The sequence below is a fragment of the Bombus huntii genome, chromosome 7 (genome assembly GCF_024542735.1).
Source record: "Bombus huntii isolate Logan2020A chromosome 7, iyBomHunt1.1, whole genome shotgun sequence".
NCBI lineage: Eukaryota > Metazoa > Arthropoda > Insecta > Hymenoptera > Apidae > Bombus > Bombus huntii.
This window is the reverse complement of record NC_066244.1, coordinates 11082354-11101383: the sequence shown is the minus strand read 5'-3', so window position 1 is coordinate 11101383 and position 19030 is coordinate 11082354. Positions and strand designations below refer to the sequence as shown.

At 35.7% G+C, this 19030-nt stretch overlaps 1 protein-coding gene and 1 long non-coding RNA gene across 3 annotated transcripts in view; one reads left to right on the top strand and one right to left on the bottom strand.

Annotated features, from left to right (window-relative positions):
* The window catches only part of LOC126867987 (protein timeless homolog), a 264044-nt gene that overhangs the window by 232207 nt on the left and 12807 nt on the right, over positions 1-19030 (bottom strand). For both annotated transcript variants that reach the window (XM_050623096.1, XM_050623097.1), the window contains one exon: positions 16278-16375. In XM_050623096.1, the coding sequence (XP_050479053.1) occupies positions 16278-16375 (98 nt within the window). The remainder of the gene's footprint in view (positions 1-16277; positions 16376-19030) is intronic.
* Positions 8604-11378, top strand: LOC126867990 (uncharacterized). The gene is made up of 2 exons (XR_007690506.1): positions 8604-11257; positions 11319-11378. It is a non-coding gene; the product is annotated as an uncharacterized LOC126867990 (long non-coding RNA).

Here is a 19030-nt window from a genome sequence, read left to right as displayed (position 1 = left end):
GACTTTCATGTATACATATGCATTACCACTTATAGTCAAAAAAAACCCTTGATAAAAAAATAATGAATACCGGCTATACAAAACTATACAGAGTAATTGAATAAAAGCAATAAATTATCTAAATATATACAGAATCAAATGTTTTTGTCGTCTCGTACGTGTACGCGATTTTTCTTTCATGATTTTCCTACATATTCTACGCGCGGAAGAACGAGCAGGTATTCCATATTTTGACTCGAATGTTAATTATAAACATTGAGGAGGCCTTGGAAAAGGAAACGCCTGCAAAAGGAGCCGAGCATGCTAATGATAAACGCGTATTTTTGCTGCGAAAAGTCATGAATTCCGATTCATGTTTATAAAGTGCGAAGTTATGAAAAGGTATAGATTGTGTGTGTGTATGCATAGCTCAGCGAAACGGGTCTGCTGTTGAAAGAATATCAATATCGAGAAAGTACTTGTCGGAAAGTACGTCTCTTGAAAAGTTTCGTCAGGGAATGTAGACAATAAATCTTTTGTGAAGAAAAATACTTTGGTTAGGGGGAGGAGAGCATCATAAAACAATATAAAGTCGGAAATAACGAGAAAAAGGTAGATGGTGTAAAAGTTGTATCAACGTGATAAAACAATTATATTTCTGTTGTATAGATAGGTACTATAAACTCGCCGACTAGTTGTTTATCCGACTTGATCTGTTATGATCTTCGACATTTGCTCGATTCAAGTTACGAACACTGTCGGACATAAGAACTAAGACAGCTATTTGAAAAATTAAATGATAATTATGTATATGATATAAACACGTAGAAATTTTCAGAGAATGAAATTTGCCAGTTTGGCTTTTTAGTGACTTATTTAGTAATATCTCAACAAATTTTTCTCTACTGAATATTTTACATTGTAAGACGTATCCGTCAATTTAAAGTCATTTTCTCAATTGCCTACACTTATATTGAATCTTATCTCTTAATTATCAATTCGAAACTAACGCTACAAATATCCATAACGATATTTTCAATAACAAGATTTTATACGGGAGAACGTTCTAAAATAACAGAATTTAAAATAAACTTTTTTAAAAATTTAAAAATGTAGTGATTCCAATTTTTGTTCACTTGTGTCAACAAATAAAATCAGCGAAAAGCACACAATTTCTATCAAATGATACATTTTATCCAAATAGGGCATTAGTCTCCTAATACTCATAGCAGACATACAAATAAATATTAATAACACCCTCTTTATTTTTATCTCAAAATCTTCTAATATTGAAGAACGATGAAAAGGAACAATAAAATTATATTTCAACAAATTAAACGATCGCTACCAACTCTCATTGTAAAATGCTACGAAAAAAGGATCTAAAGAGTGACTTGACCCGTCACGCGAAGTGTACAGTGTCGAAAGCGAAAAATACTACCCCGTTTATTGACAGATCGTAATTGATTTCCCATCAATTCAACATCATCAGTTAAGTACGGAAGTAACGAACTACTTTGGTAGCTTTGACTGGAATATTGGCTGTAACTTACATATTCCTTGTAAATACTAGCTTTGTCTAGAAAATTATATTTTTCACTTTTTTCCATGCCTGGATTCTTTTTTCAAATCGTGCATTCTTTATTTCTCAATCGTCCTTGAAATCTTCGGCAATAACAGCGTGGAGTAACCTTCCTCCGGAATTTTTTGCGATATCGGATACATTTAATCAAAACGATAAAAATATCATCCAGACGAATGAAATGTGGGAAGGAAAGAAAGCGAAAGCCTATCGGAGATTTCTTATTTTATGGATCAGACCGCGTTCTTCGATGAAATTTATTCGAGGCAGTAAAACTTCCCTCTCTGTTAGTAAGCCACGACATGGCAAGTATCCAAGATCGGAAAGTCGTTACTCGATCCATAAATTAACATCAATGGTCACTTACATGCAATGCACAATGTTCGTCTGAAAATTAAATTTTTCAACAAAATATCGCGCACAGCCCAAACTTTATAGATGTAACAAGACACGCGTAATGTATTCTTCAATAGATATACGAAAAAGATAACGTACGATCGCGTTACTTGAATATACATACATCAAGTACGGTTATCTCGCTGTTTTATGTTATGATCTGCATTAGTATATATTTCAAATAGAAAATTTGATAACAATATGATTTCTAAAGGATATGAAACGGGGAAAACAAGGTATTTTTTATTCTCGTCGTACGTGGAACTTTATAGGTCGTTTCGCATGATACGGCTTGAATACTCAAGAATGTCGTGAGTTCATTTACTACCTTTTTGCGTTTATTAGGTAGTAAATATATAAAGCAAAGTAAACTTAACCAAAAAATTACCAGATTTAACACCTATAAAATTTTTTGTACATAATACGCGGTAGAGAAAAAGGGATATCACAACATAGAACATGATTATAAACTCTTTAGAAGAGATTTCAAGTACGTTCTCGCGCGATTATTTTAGAAACATTTATTCGACAAATGGCGAGAATATATATCAATGAGAATCTAAAAATAGAATTTTTATTGTAAAATATAAAGGGGAGTAAATTATTAATTTTCCAAATTTAATACAACTTTGCTATTATTCAATTTATATAAAGGGTTTTAAAAAATACCAATTTCGAGCTTTTTACAATGAAAGAAACGGATATTGTTCGTGAAATATAGGTTTAATTACAAAAACCTAAAACATACGTCTGTTTTCGACATAAATGGCCATATGTCGAAACGTTTCAAGAACAAAAATAAATGCACAAAATTTATTCCTAACTTCCATGATCATAAAATAAATTATACACCACTGAGAAACGAAAAATTAACAAAAAATAAATCGCTTCATTAAGATGTCGTTCTTTTTCGTATATGTTTTATTGTTGCAAGTAAAGTGAATTAAACAGAGAAATGTTCTTTACCTTATCTTCTCGTAAATTGTTTCTATACTATTTGATCATTAAATATCTAGTATTTACGGTAGCACTGTGATAAAGCTGAACAATATAATACAAAAATTATTAAGAGTAATATCAAAGGATAATATCGTATTCAGACAGCACAATCATTTCAGTCAAATGATAAAGTACTAAGGGGTAGGAAAGCAAAACTCATCAACATATCTAAGCCAAGATCAACCTAATTTCCAGATAAGAATTTCTTACGGCCCGACCGGTGTAAAAACAAATTCGACGAAGGCAATAAAAAGCAGATTTGTCGCCTTGAATAATATTCCCTGGGGATGTCATTAACTAGGCAAATGTCTTTCGAAAGTGTCGTTCCAAGCCTTCCGTGCTCAGGAGACGTGCATTATCTCTCTGCAACGTAGTTTCGTCTCAATGTAGATCATCGAGGACACTGGCCATGCCTCCACGCCACTCACTCACCTATCTGCGCTCACCCTTTGCTTTTATTACGAGACGGTGGATCGTGATAAAAAAGTGAAGAGCTATTTCGTTCTCGTATCAAGGGAACTTGCTCCCCGCCCTCGGTTTCCGGCGTCGTTCTACATAGCCCTGTAGCCAGGCTCCGTGGCTACACATTTAAATTTATCTCACGTCGTTTCGCGAGAACCTAATTGTGTCGTCGAGAAGTCATTAAGGCGTGCTTGTCACTTGTACTTCCTTTGAGGCGGTGCTGCTAATGACAATGCTGGTTTAAACAATACACTGTTGTTCGTTCGTACGTTTTGCCTCTACGTATAATACCAACGATAGCGATAAACAATACTTTATCTTGTTTCGATGAACTGAAGCAAACTTCTCTCTTTTTTGATCAAAGTAGCTCGCCACTTTCGTTTTACGGAAAGGTAATTAGCCTAGTATCAATTGCCAGACTGAATGAAATAATGCAAGATCAATGTACAATACATATTTAGCTGTGAAATCTAACGTAACAAGATTTACATTTGTTTATATGATAATTGGTACGTCGTTTCTCGTTTTTTCTCCTATCCTAATTGAACGGAAGGAAAGTTTTGGCTAATATAATTTTTCTGAAGTGTCTCTAATGTTCCACGTAAGTATATATTTCTTGAGAACGAACAAATATAACAATATTATTGAATATTATTGATTACTTCAATATTTTTATCTCAAAAACAGATATAAATAAGCTTTGTTCTTCATTAACGTATGTGATATGTTTTCTTCTACATATACACAAATTTTATTACATTATACAAGGTATTAAAAAAACGTGGACGATGATATTTGTAAGATTTATGTTTACCAGACATCAAGGCAACGGAAAAGATTGATATACAGAAATTTCGTTTGAAGGATATTTTTCAAATTATAAACAGTTTACTCTTACCTTAAAGATATACTAGTAGCTATCACTTTGACATCTATTTTTATATAGAAATGAAATCAATCAATCTTTCTTCTTTATGTGGACTATCATAATCGAAATAAAGTAAATCTTTCACATCTTAGATTATATCGTGCATGCTAAAAATTACAAATAAATGTAATGAAGTTACTTTATTACTACATAAATAAGATGCTGAGAAGCACGTAATTAAACGAATTCCTTCGTTTCATCAAAATATTCTTAAGAGACATTTTTTCACAGCTTATAAAAATACAATTACTCTTTATTTTCCTATTTTACATTCTTATCACTTTATGAAGCATTAAATATAATATCGACTTCTTCTTGTACCATTTCTTATAATATTCTCCATAACTAACAATTTCATTGAAAATCTCATTTTGCCGGAACAAAGTTAAAGAGAATTTGCATACTGAATCGTTTATTCAAGACCATATATACTAACGAATCAAAGGAGAAGCTCGATACGTAAGCTCGGGGGAAGCAGCATAGAGGCGCGTAACGAGAAGATGTAACCGAATTCCAAGCCGTATTTTACAGTTCACTGCCTTCCAGAAAGCTCAGTAGCAATTTACATAAATATAGGAACGCACCTCGGCAGCCGCGATAAAACGCTGCTCTTCCCGTGCTCGTAAAAAATCCGGTAATTGGTTATTGAGTCATCGACTCTGGAGAGCGGAATTCTCTTGCTGCGTCCTCAATCCTGGCATTCCTTCACCCGCGCCTGAGTTCGCTACGAAATAAATAACCAGAGGCGCGTTCGATTCGACGCAGCATCGATTCAAATTCAATTTTCTATCGAAAGTTTCATGCAGAGTCGGCGAACGAAAAGAACGGCTGATCGAAATACCAAGAAGATTGCCTGCCTTCGTTCCGCGAGCCTGGCAAACCAACCGATCGTTACCATAAAAGCACCTATGTCGAATTTTATTCTTGCCCACAAAACTCGACTTTGAATTTTATGGCCATCGATAGTTGAGTAATTCTTTGGAATCGGTGATCTTCGAAATAACGGTTAATATAATCGAAGAATTCGCGAGGAATCAAGCGCGCGGAAAACGAGAGAATCGTTTATACGGAATGAGTCTACGCGGTGGAAAAATTTTCGATATTTGCTGAGAGGAAGCGCTAAATCCGATTTAGGTAGTCCGACTGAAACGTACGGAACGACCTGCCGTTCGGTTCCGGCTTGGAGGCATGTAGAGTCAGAATGGCGTATGGTGTATTTCATTCGTGTGCCGGTATTCTGCCGCACTAACTCTGTTTCGCGGAACATTACACCTGCGGTTCCTAATTCGAGGAAACGTATCCGCCTTGCGGACGATTGCCACTCTGATAGGAAGAGATCGAAACGATACAACAAACGTATCGAAAATTGTCGCATTTTAAGAAATCTGGAGAACTAAATAATAGAATATTTTCCAACAATGTGTCTCTTAAATAACTTTTAACTTACTGTAATAGAAATATCAATTTTCGTGAATGGAAAAGTTTCAGAATATTCGCAAACAAACGTTCAATGTATAACCTAAATATAAATAGGAGTTGTTAAGGATTAATAATTTGAGGATTACCTATAACCCATTTAAGGATTAATCCATTCAAGAGTTAGTATTTGAGTCGCAACACGTTATTATTATTATTACATTTTATAAGATTTCATTATGATATAAACATAAATTATATTATAGATAACTGTTAAATAAGATACGTTCACTGTTAATCGTTAAATAAGCGTGACTTATACGCTTCTCATCGATTAATACAAGAAATCTAAATAAATGGATGTGTTTTACTTTACTTTCTTATACTTTCTTCACTTCCTTCACTTTTCTTATGGGTATTTCTTACCGAAACGAAACTTGATAAATCTCTATCTCGGATAAAAGTCGATAAATCTCTATTTCCTCGATTTAACCAATTATTTGAGCTGTCTTATTACTCCATTAATTAAAATAAGTGTCTGCGCACAAATAATGGCCTTCGATAGTATAGAAGTATAGTGTCTTTCCATCTTCTGTATTAACCATAGACTATAATGATGGTGCAACAATGTCAAACGAGAATAATACATTCATAACCAAAAATACATACTGTTGTTATTTAATTTTTATTCCAAACTCTTAGTTTATTGGAATTCTCCAAATCTCAGACAACCTGTAACTCTTCTCAGATTTTCAGGCTTGATGAAATTTTGGGCAAGCGTAACAAGCGGTTACTATCACGACAGAGAGACTATATCTTAATAACGTTACAATCGCGTAAAACGGGAAACTGAGCTGAAAAGAGTCGAGAGCTGTGGATGATTATATTAAAGAACCAAAATATTAGCTAAAGGGGCAAGAGTCGGAACGGAAAGAGCCGGCTAAGTGCCGATAAAGGAGAACGTAGAATACGAAATAAGAAAAAAGAAAGCCACAAGAGCAGCACAAGGGAGTAAAAACGGAGCCGGAAACAAGAATATAGTAGGAAGGGATAGAAAGGAACCGTCGCGTTTCTTTTTGTTCTCATTAAGGAAACAAGAACTGAAAGCGAAAGAGCACACAGAATGAGCCTGAAGAAAGGACGTCTTGTTCGAAAGGGAGAAACGGAAACGAAAGAATCAGCTCGGATCAAGGAACACATAAACAAAGCTACTTGATGAAAGAACCAAATGTGAAAAAGGTGCTGGTAGAGGTTACGATTGCCAACGGCTTGGAAATAGAGGCGAGACAAGCAAACTATGAAGTTCAACTAGAAATTCGATTACAACGGATGCGTGTTCTGACAAACTGTGCAATGTAGTCATCCCTCGGACTTCCACTAGTGTTTATAAGTATTCGGATATTTTAATTGATTTCTAGTCACAATATTTGAATGTGACCAAAATATACGAATTATGTGATTAGAAATATCACATACTATTTTTCTTTTTTTTTTTTATATATATAAAATCAGAAGATTATATAAATTTAAACTACCTATTAAAAGATAAACTACTTCCATATACTTTTTGCTATTTACTACATGCACTGCTACACAGATTCGATTTTAAATCCAAAAATGATTTTATTTATTTTTTAGTGTAGCATAGAATATATGAATTTTATGAACCATATATAAGATTATAAAGATTTTAATAATTTCCTAATAATTTTTCAAGTTTATCTCGTCATCTGGATGCAGGTATAAATCCAGAGGATATAAGTCAGGGGATGCTGCACCGATAAGAATCCATACTTGATTCGACTATTACGACGTATCCCTTGGAAGTACAGTTTGTCAGAACACTCACCTACTGTAACCATAGCGTAGGAAAGATATGAATGAAAGAGAAGGCATATAAAGGCGAAATTAGAGAAAGAAACAAGAAACAAAGAAAACTAGAAGTTAGCTCGAAGGGGCTGTCGATGGAAACGGGAGAATACGATGGCTCGGATACAATATAAATGATGCCGTTTATGTTTTTGCCACCACGTACCTACGCTGGTCCAACTTCCATTTACATATCTGTATTATTCAAACACGAATGTTATTCAATTTCTACGCAACTTGCAAATACATTATTATTTTAGCCAGCGCGCGACCATCTGAAAAACGTAAAGGTATCCACCGTATTTCCATTCGCCGCACATCAGAAAGGAATAAGAAAAGTGCAAAACGAAGGAAAAACAGGAACGCCAGGGTTGAAGTACTATAGAAAGCACTTGACCTTGGACCTGGGGAAGATTTCTGTTATTTACACGAACGACTTCGGTCTCTCTTTTCTCGTTTCTCTTTCCACCAATTCTCCCTCCCCACCTCACTTTACAACTCTGACTGCGCAATTACATCGTACTTATGAAACATATTTTAATGCTGAAATAAACTTAATCCGTGCCACGTTTCCGCTCAGATATTTGTTGCTAATATTTCGCTAACCAGCGCATGATTCGTTGATTTATGCTAAAATTATGCTTGCTGCATTCCCTTCTGGAACATGGTCGTTCATTTGACACGCCATGTGCATAGTAAAATTTACAGAGTATTTTATCATCTGAAATATTTCTGTCATAATTAAGATTTCATGGAAATGTTTTCTACGAAAGTTGTACAGTTTTCGGTTGGGATATTAACGCAGAGTAGAAGTTCAACGTATGGTTACGACACTTTTATTGTATTAGAAAGACTTGATACGATGCAATAAAAAAGACACTTCCTTATCTTTTTATTATAAATATAAAATGATACTAAATAGAAAAGTCATCTTGAAGGTAAATTCAATATGACGTACAATGAGAAACGTCGCTCATAATCGTTAAAAATCATATAAATAAAATTCTCTTTTTAAGTTAAAGAGAGCTGCAAAATAATTTTTTGTTAAATGTCTCTTGAGTCCGCTTCATTCCCTTATGTAGATATCGTTGCGAGTCTTGTGCCAATTGACAGAAACAAAGTCAGACTGATAAACAAGTGAAGTATTAAAAAAGAATAAAAAGATCTCCTTCGATCCATTTAGACAAAACGAGAGTATCGTAACTTACGTACTTACAAAACTGTGCAATTTTACAAGAAACGTTTTTATAAAATTCTAAAATATTACAAAATATTATGATAAAATCAGGTAAGGTACTTTTTATGAAAATAACGGTCAATTTCGCATATTAATACGAAGCAATGAAACGTTTAGTTTCACAACAAAGGAAAAACTGTGTAAAAATATAGAACGTTTCATTACGAACCAAATATGGAGGAAAATAACCCGAAAGAACAAAAACCGGTTTCCATGTAGCGCGGTAAACGATTGTCATATAAATTATGGAAAAAGATAATTTACAATTCTGTCCCATTTATTTTCGTTGGGGTACGAAAGTTCCCTAAATCATTTCGCGCAGCGTTGTTAATTACCTGGAGGCACCTTCGTAAATATAACTGAACATCTCCCGTGGGTTAATTGGCGCAACCGTTCCCAAAGGTACGTTAAAAAAATCGTTATTTCGGAGTAAACCTCTCAGCGTGGCCACGCCGAATTTTTAACATTGATTTGCATTCATAGCGAGGCGCATAGCCATTAACCGAGGCAATTTCATGGAATTTAACCTTCAATCATAACTTCATTAACTAGCTGCGGGGAGAATCGTCGCATTGCAGCTTACGTAAGGGTGAAGCACTCTCGGTGCCCCTCTTGCATACCATTTGTATAGCTTATAACAGGTTCAGATAGCGACGAGTGTGTACTGAAGCGTTGAATGTTCCCCCTACTCTCTGTGTCCCGTTTTTTAAGTGGCCGATTTGCCCCCAAACGAGCTTAAAACGAGAGCGAAAGAAAAAGGAAACGAGAGAAATCGTCATTGCTATGGAGCAAATATTGCGACACCGTTCCGGTATACGTCCTCCGTTCCCGTAAGAAGAATTTACATGTGTAAAAACGTGAGAAAAGAAGCTTTAAAAAGGGAGAAAGTGAAAACAGACAGCAGAGAACCGCTGAAGTGCTTCTCAACGTGTTAATGGTTATAGATCGTTACTGAAAGAGTTATTGTGCCATCCACAGGAGAGAAATTGCCTGAAAAAGAAACATTAACATCACGATTGTCTGGCTGACACCTGAACACCGATAAATGTCGAGTGGAAAGCTTTAAACGCGTTATCTTTTCTTCACAAAACAAAAGTTATACTTCATCTAGTGTCATTATTCCAGTTAAAGCTGATATAATCTCATATCGTCGAACAGTGACAATCGCCACTCATTGAACAATCGATTCAAATATATGATTTGTAAACAATGCAAAATGAAATTAATACTCATCGGTCACACTTCGATACGTTAAAGTGACAAGTGAAATAGGTTATGAAACCTAAGAACACATAGACATTTGACATAAAAAAAACTCGATACTTTCATAACTCTCGATAAGATACTTAATGTAATGAATTATTAAAATATTCAATTGCAACAGTTTAACTTTAAAGTTATTTTATACAACAACAATCCCGATTCATGGTCAAATCTTTATATAACTTCAATTTCTGCGTTAATATTGTAAAACATTATTCCAAAGAATCATCTAAAACTATGCCAGTAGAACGTGAAACAGCTCGCAGGCATACGATTGCCGCTATTGTAAATTTAAGCCAGAGTCGGTGAATTTAATAGCGAATTGCAGATTGGTTTGTCCCATAATCTCATGGAGTAATGCAGCGAATCGCAATTTGACCAGTGGAAGGCGAACAATCCACACCGATTCTAGGTAAATTGGTGTACGGTTCGTCCTCTAGCATGTAGGAGCAACGCAACGTCAGGGTGATACAGACATGTAGACATATGGTGGTGATCAACCAACTGAGCGAGAGTGTAAATTTCCGCCTGTAGTACACCTCGAGCGTTTCAAAGCGATCGGTTCGAACCGGTCATTGTTTCTTGAGCAATGTGCAGCAGAACGGGCAAACAGACACACGCCACTTGCCAGGTTAGAGATAATAAAATTTCTTTCGAGATACATTTGCATGAAGGTGCTAAAGAGCGATCGACTGGTTATTCTGCCCAACATCGTTCAACGACAGGCTGTAACGGGTGTGGATGATAGCTCATATTTTATCGAAAATGTGACAGTTCGTCGATACTGATTTCCAAAGTGAAAAAAGAAATTAAATTAACGATACCGAGCCGTCCTCATAAATAACAGGATTATAAATAAATCGGAGAGAACTTTGATAATAAATAACATTCGACAGGAGGATAAAAAGCGACGCGAACAATTACATGAAAAATTGTACGACATTTTTCACCTGGTCCTTGGGTAAATAATATTTCTGTCATGCGTCTACGAACGTTGAATGAAGAAACCGGAATATTGGAAGTACAGTAGTTTAGTCACCCCTATTTTCCACGCAATTCGGGGAGACCTTTCACGATTTTATATTTCTTCGATGCAGGGAACAAGTTTTTCAATAAACCTCTCCAGGTAAGTCTCTCGAAACCACTTTTCCACCTCACTAACGTACCATACTGATCTCGTTTCTTAGGTGGACCATACTTTTGATGCAATCAGAGATACTCTTCCAAGTTATGATTCCCAGACTAGTGTACGTTGAAAACCGTTAACAGATTGGTCGAATCAAAAAATAATTTTACGAAGCGAAACGATGCGTACGTATTCCCAATTTCCGATTTCCTAGCATAAATTTTGTTTTTACAGAATAAAATGGACCAAGATGTATGGTACGTCAAACATACGTTCATCTTTTAATGTAAACTTCGTTTGGAATTGACAAATTAAATATGATGTAATTTATCAAATGAAATAATAATCAATATTCCACTAGTTTATTTACGTTCGTAATTCGTAATTTCAATTATGCTTCTATTATCTCATTCAAGATCCGTGATGACTTTGACAGATTGAAAAATTATTGTCGCGAAACGTATATTGTCAGACAGAGAAATTTACATACATCTCTTAAAAGTGAAATATCGTAACAAAGATATTAGTTCTACAAATAACACGACTTGTTACACATGAAAGGAGAGATAAAAGGATATAAAATAAAATCTTATAAAAAGGCAGATACAACGTAATATTACATAATACATTCTAGACATTAATACAGACAAAAGTTTCGTAAATTCTGATGTAATTTCCTTTCAAGACCTTTGTCAGTTAAGCACATTAGATCTTTGTCATTTCTTTCGGAAATACTTTAATGTACCGAATAAATTCAATTATTTTATATTGGCATATAAATGTACGTAATTCTATAACAAAATGCATTTTTCTTTTTTTTAACTTGGCGCTTTGAATTCTGTGACCAACTGTATTTATGCATATACATATATTGTACATGATTAATGGCATAGTACTCGGCAAATATAATAAATAATCTACGACTAAAAGATAGCTAGTAAACATTTAAGTTTCATGAAACAACAACATTGCCAACCAAATAATTCTTTGCACATTTTAGTAATTTGTCACTAAATTGTTTAATAATTAATAACAAGGTGTATATACAACTAAGATACGTACACGAAGCTATTATAACGAGGATAAGAAAAATATTGGCATTGCCATAATGGAAATCTTTTTTCCCAAGTCTATTAAATAACGTTGCATAGTGAATGCATAAACTGAGGAGATGGTGTGCAATTCAGAATATGTGAAATAAAATTTGAATATACGAACACTTGGGTGAATGCAAAACTTTCCTGGCCTCGTTTGCACTCTATCATCATCGAAACACAATTCCTAACGTGATCAGATCGCCATTCGATGCACGTAGAAGCCCTTCCCGAAAAAGCTGTCACAAAGGTGATTTCGGAGGGATAGAAATCTGACGGACGAGGAAACAGGTAAACAAGCTTATTCTACTACATCGGCGAGAGATTGCCACCCTCTTGTACGGTTTGCATGTCTAAGAGAACCCGAGCCAAGCAGTGAAACATTACACGCGCTTCGAGCCAGTGGTGTATAAAACAAAACGTATAAAAAGATCAGAAGATACCTTGCTGGAAGACACTAAGTTATGGAGCGTAAAACCTGGCAAGAATGAAAACAAGATGAACGGCGGACATATGGTAGGGTTCGTTCCTAGGGTACCATGTAAATTCTATCGTTGCTAGCTCCACTCTAAGGTACAGACGAGACTTTCAATTCGGTTTTCATTCATCAAACCTTCGACCTCCAGTGGGAAACTTATAGTTTCCTTATTCTGATACATCCATCAAGTATTCAGTCCAACAAGTTAGAATCGCGCGAGGGCGAGAGAAAAATTGCACTGCAGAATGTCGCATCTTCCTTGCCTGTACTGCAATACTTCACACGAAAGTAGTATTCAGTGAAACGTATATTTGGTAAATGTTACGCGAAGACCATTCCAAAGCAACGTAAAGGACATGTATAAATAAAACCCTTTCGACTGGCTCCAAGATATCCGGCTCTATCGATCACCGATTATTTATAAAAAGAAAAATACATTTATCAGAGAGATTGTACGCCAAATGGCCGTCGTTTTAGAAACTTGTCGAGCAAATTCGTCGAATATATAGGTATACTTGCTTCTAAAATTTCCCTTTTCTCTTAATAAATAGAGCTAAATATCAGTATCGGGAAAAGATTTCGTTCGAACCGATTGCTCGAATTTTACTCGCAGGATATCAATCCCTTTCTGTTTATATATCCATAATAAAATTGTAAAATGTAGCATGATCAAGAGAAAAAATTGTACACTGCCCGCAGTTATACTAGTTCCCGACTAAATTCAGATTTCCCTGACGACTAATTTTTCTCGCCGTAAGCGGAACGTTTATCTTGGTGTAAAAACAAAAAAGGAGACAGGTCTATCTCGTGAAATATACTCCGATTTTTGCAGTACATTTTATCAACGCGGAACAGACGCTCCATTATGCGCGGCAGATGCAAACGCATCAGGACACGGCCAAGTCGCAAAATACAAGTACCGGTGTGCATAAAGTACAAGAGCATAGGCGAAACGAGGAACAGCAACGATCGAATCATGCGAACTCGGCGCAGAATCAGCTGATTTCGTTTCGCTCTATTGCATGAAACACACCTTGTGATTCAAATATATAATAGCAAGTTGAACGTGCCCTGTTGCTATTTCTCTTCCTGTTCCGTGCACTCGATTCATTTTTCTATTTTTTAGTCTGTGTCAAGACCAGTCAGTTCCTCTGATATATATATGCAGATCGAGATAACACCTAGCAATAACTTGACCCTTCTAAAATATTCCTGCTATATATACTTAAACGATGTAAAAAACATCGCAATTAATGCGATGAAAACGCGAATTGAAAAAAAAATAGAATGAGAATTGTAACTTTGAATTAATTGCACGAAATATCTACATACAAACGCGTGTATACAGTAAAATATACATCAAATATTGCGTAATATTCATGAAATCATAAAAGTTCGATTAATAATGAGACAAATGTTGATATTTTAATTTTGTTCATTTATGTCGAAGAAATTGTTCACATATTCCTTAAAATAAAGTCCTATAATTGTATAACATCTACTTTCTACTAAATCCACATGCATTTGTACGTCATGTAGACACCGAAAACACTGAATACGCTAACGAGGAAAGCATATGCAACAGACTACACGATCAATGTCAATCAATTTAACTAAGCATTACGCTCATAATACCAAAAATAAGGAATAAGCGCAAACCGTAATCAATTTTAGTTCATTCGTATTGTAAATAAAAATTTCTACGTCAAACTAACCCAAGATATAACATAGCATCTACTTTACGATCATCGTTCTCAAAAGAATAATTTTTTAATGTATCTCGTAGCAATAGCTATCTGATTTTATGTTTGAAAATTTGACAATTCCGTATTTCGCGAATCGTTATACTCGTACATCTAATTAAAATATTCTTTCGTGATGATGTATTTCAATTTATTTTCATTAAGAAAGGCGGCCAACACGTCACAAAAGACACAAAGGGGAGAATCGAAATGAAAAGGCATAACATCCCATTGAAACGTTCAGAGCGGTATGGCCATTGTTGCTCCGTTAATAAACATAGATAAATACATTTCGGAAGATGGAACGTCATGAAATCTCGGTGGTTACACAACATAGTTATTCATACATAAATTAGAAGCGTGAAATGAATACCGAGGGTGTATTTAATTAAATTTGTGTCATGATGTACGTGCCAGTTATTACAACCGGTCCCGCAGGTGTTCCCCTTGAGTAAAATTACGTGTTTATAAGTTTTTCCTCTGTTAATATCTTCTTAGCACGAGTATCCAGCAGCTCGTTAATTTATTCTTACGGAAATTTAAGCGAAAGAGGGAAAAAGGAAAGGTGAGAATGAATATTTGAATCCATCGTTTGTAGAACTATTTTATTACAAGCTCCGGGCGATTACGTTAAAATTTCAAACGCTTGAGTAAATAAATATACGGCAGTGCATGCTCGATTACGGAGAATTTTCGTACTCGGAGGATTTGCGTTAATCGCCCGTATCTACTTATCATAAAGCATCGTGTGAATGCACGCAAGAATACACGTAACGTGCAAATGAAATAAAACTACATTTTGAACGTTGACACCAACGATAACATCGTGACATTAGACCGCAAAGAAATTTCATAAAAGGAATCAGATTTTAGTTCAATAAATACGGTTAGTTACGAAATCTCCACGAATTTAAATTGGCCAACTTATTACTTTCACATTCGAATGTAATAAGAGACTTTTCACCTTATAATCATACGCCACCAAAAGTAGCACCCACAAGTTTCTCGCGGGTCTATGTATACAGAGAATATAATTTTCTCGATAAATTCAAGTTATACAAGCAATCCCCATGGGAAGATGAGTAGAGGGTCGCGCAAAAAGTAACGGCCACTGCTTTCAAAGTACGAAGTTTTAACTTTATCTCAAGCTCCCTACTGGAGATTGCAAATATATGTATGTCGTCTCATTTCCTAGAATCTCATTAGCGCGATATTTTGCAGAATTTAATTTAAACGATATTCGAGGCGATACGGTGATAGCCAGGAATTAAGTTTTCTTTTCGAGGACCAATTTACTACGATCGAAATTCTCATGTATATTAAGAATTTGTATCATGCTATGTGCTAAAAATTGTTGAAAATCTACAAACGGAAAAGAGAGATTACGACTAACGATGCTTTCACTTCCGTTTCAAGGTTAAAAAATATTTTCAAATGCGTGCCGCGATGATAACAAATTTTGTTTCTAAGTATGTATATTAAGTATGTATATGTAAGTATGTATATTTAGAATAATTACTGTGATATTTAAAAAAAATCTAAAGTGATCATGTTAGTGATATAAAATTGACAATTTTACGATTATTGAGTTTTCGTTATTTTTTAATTATTAAACAATCGACAGATTCAAATATATTCAAATATATTATATGGTTACATAAAACCAAACAAGAACACTTCACACCAGATGCAAAAATGTTACTCACCGCCCAAGTCTGCGAAGAAGATTTCCCGTAGCGCTAGAAACTCCTCCCCCGACGTAATATTAGCACTTCCGAAACTGTCGTTCTCGGGCCAGACTTCCCTGCGAAATGATTTTCTACATTCAGCCAAGATTCCTACCTTATTATTACAACAAGAAGTTTGGAATCGATAATTCTATCCCTTATTAAATATCATATTGCTTATGCGTATACTCAAATGCTTTAAAGGTTCACGAGACCTTCAAGCATTATAAAACATTGCAACTATCTTTTAAGTAGAACCGTACTATATTATACGTACAACACACAAAGAAAATATATTTCATAGAAAATTTAGTTAATTTTCTACTACAAAAAGAAACAGATATATTGTTAAATCAATGCATGGAAGAATATACAATTTCAACTCAAATCATGAAAACGACCTTTACTAACGAGATGTAACTTTCTTCTGAATTTTAAACTAAAATACACTCCAAGAATTATCCGGGGAAATTGTAAATATGGAAAATTAAAAATATTCCATGGCTGCAAAACTTCCCCGACACGGTCTTCTAACATTTATGCGAACGTGGCAAAAGAAGTAACACGTATATTGCGGAATGAGATTAGCGTGAACAAAGCGAGACACTTAATGACGTGTTTCATTATCTTGAGTAGCATACGTAGCAAAGACACGGAAGACGAGACGATGAAAAGTAGCAAAAGGGTAAGGGAGAGATAGGAGAAGAGGTCCGAGTGGCAATCTCAATGGGTCTCGTAGAAGGCTCCCTCGAGTACGAGAACCTCACCGCGATCTACGCCAACATCCGGCTGCTTACGTCAAGTGTTCACGCCCAACCCTCTATTCTTCCATCTACCTTCGGCCATCGTCGTCGTCGGTGTACATACATGCATAACGTCCACGAAGTGCCTGTGTTCTAAAATATCCAGAGGTAGAAGGTGGTGAAGTCAGCCCCGAGCGTGGAAAATGAATAAAAAACCGTACGAAGAAAGATTCTCAGGGAGACGATGGCACAGCTGCTTCGCGATCCACTCAAATTTCATTGAATTTATTCTCCAAGCTTATCTTAGAAAAAAAACACTATCTCATAGATGTTTTCGTTCAATGCAAATCTCAATAGAAAACGATGTTCAAAATTTTCTTTCGTTACTTGTAGATCCACTAAGAAGGAAAGGAAGCAAGAGATAGGAATTGACATTTCAAAAGCAGGCTTGTTAAATATGAGTAATAAAACAGACTGGTAAGCTTAATTTGAAGATGAGCTACACGAAACAAAGCTACATACTGCCTTCAGTAAACAGGGTGGAGGAAATACTAATTGCTCCACATGAAGATCGTCCTTCATAAAACATAAGAGTCAGGAACAGAGAGAGCGAGAGAGAGAACCTGTCCGTTTTACGAAAGTTCTATTCCCTGTGAGAATCCAAAAGCATCAAGGAAAGGGGAAAGTCCTTGTACGTGACCAGAGGACAAAGCTAAAATCACGCCTTCACCTTGACGGAACACTCATGAAAAAGGGTGTAGTTAATGGCGGAAGATTCCTAACCCTGTGCTAGATGGTGGCTGGCTTTTCAGGAAGTCTTCGCCTGCCTTGAATTTTCATTAAAAAACTGCTGCACGTAGAAATATTCTGAAAGGAGAGTATCATCAAAGAGAACGCTAGAGACGACGAAACGTGATTGGACAACGAAGTCGACGTTAGAAGTAGACGTGCATAGTGGCACACTATTTGCCCGATAAATATAGCTACCCTGTTTCAGAATTCCAGCTTATCATGTTACCATAATAATACCAATGAATGGTACTGTCATTATGCGAGCTTAGCCAAATCAGCATTCTCCGGGGCTTGCACTCTCCTTATTCGAGTTGCTTGTTACAGTATAGATTGTACGATACAATATAAAGAAGATAATTCTTATACAGTTAGTATTAGTGGTCTTAATCATTCCGTGCCATTTATTTTACCGAAAAACAATCGCATAATTAGTAATATTAAATTATCTATTTAGTTACACAAATCTACATAAAAGAATTTTCCTTTCCATAAAAGAATTATCTTTTCCGGCAACTATATTAAAAAATAGCATTGGCTACTTAAAATTGTCTTCGTCAATATCTCCACTTCTTCTACATAATACAAGGACTAATAAAGAAACACAATGTACAAGCATTAACATCTATGAACACTGTCATGTACGCATTGCCAAAAACGTATTGCAAAACACATCTCATTTTCCCTACAACAAAACCTAATCCGTTTATGGAGCATGTCAAGCCGCAGGTCAGGAAAGTCTGGCTACTTTCGAGAGTGCAAAATCCCTGACTTGGAGGGAGAATCCAATAAGCGGGTAGGAAAAGGGTGAAGATGCAGAAGGAGGGAGTCGAGGAGAGAAGGGAGGTTACGTGCTGTCCCCAGGGCAGAAGAAGTGGCTCGTATGGGGTCGCTGCTGCTGGCTGTCTGAATAGAAATCCAGTACCATACAATCCCCATTATCCCCCGATTTGAAGTCCCGCGACAATGGAATCTCTCAGACGCGCCTCAACCAACCTCCCAATCCCATCGTCCGAACTACCTCCTTTGCCAGACACGGAACGAATAATTTCAACGCGTCAATTTTCGCCCTTGACACTCGAACATTCAAGACCAGGTTCATCTCTTAGTTCGAGGTCAGAATAGCACAACTTATCGGAGGTAGATTGGCTTTGTTCAATTCGAAATCGAAAAATGCTTGAAATTAAGTTATTCAAGGCT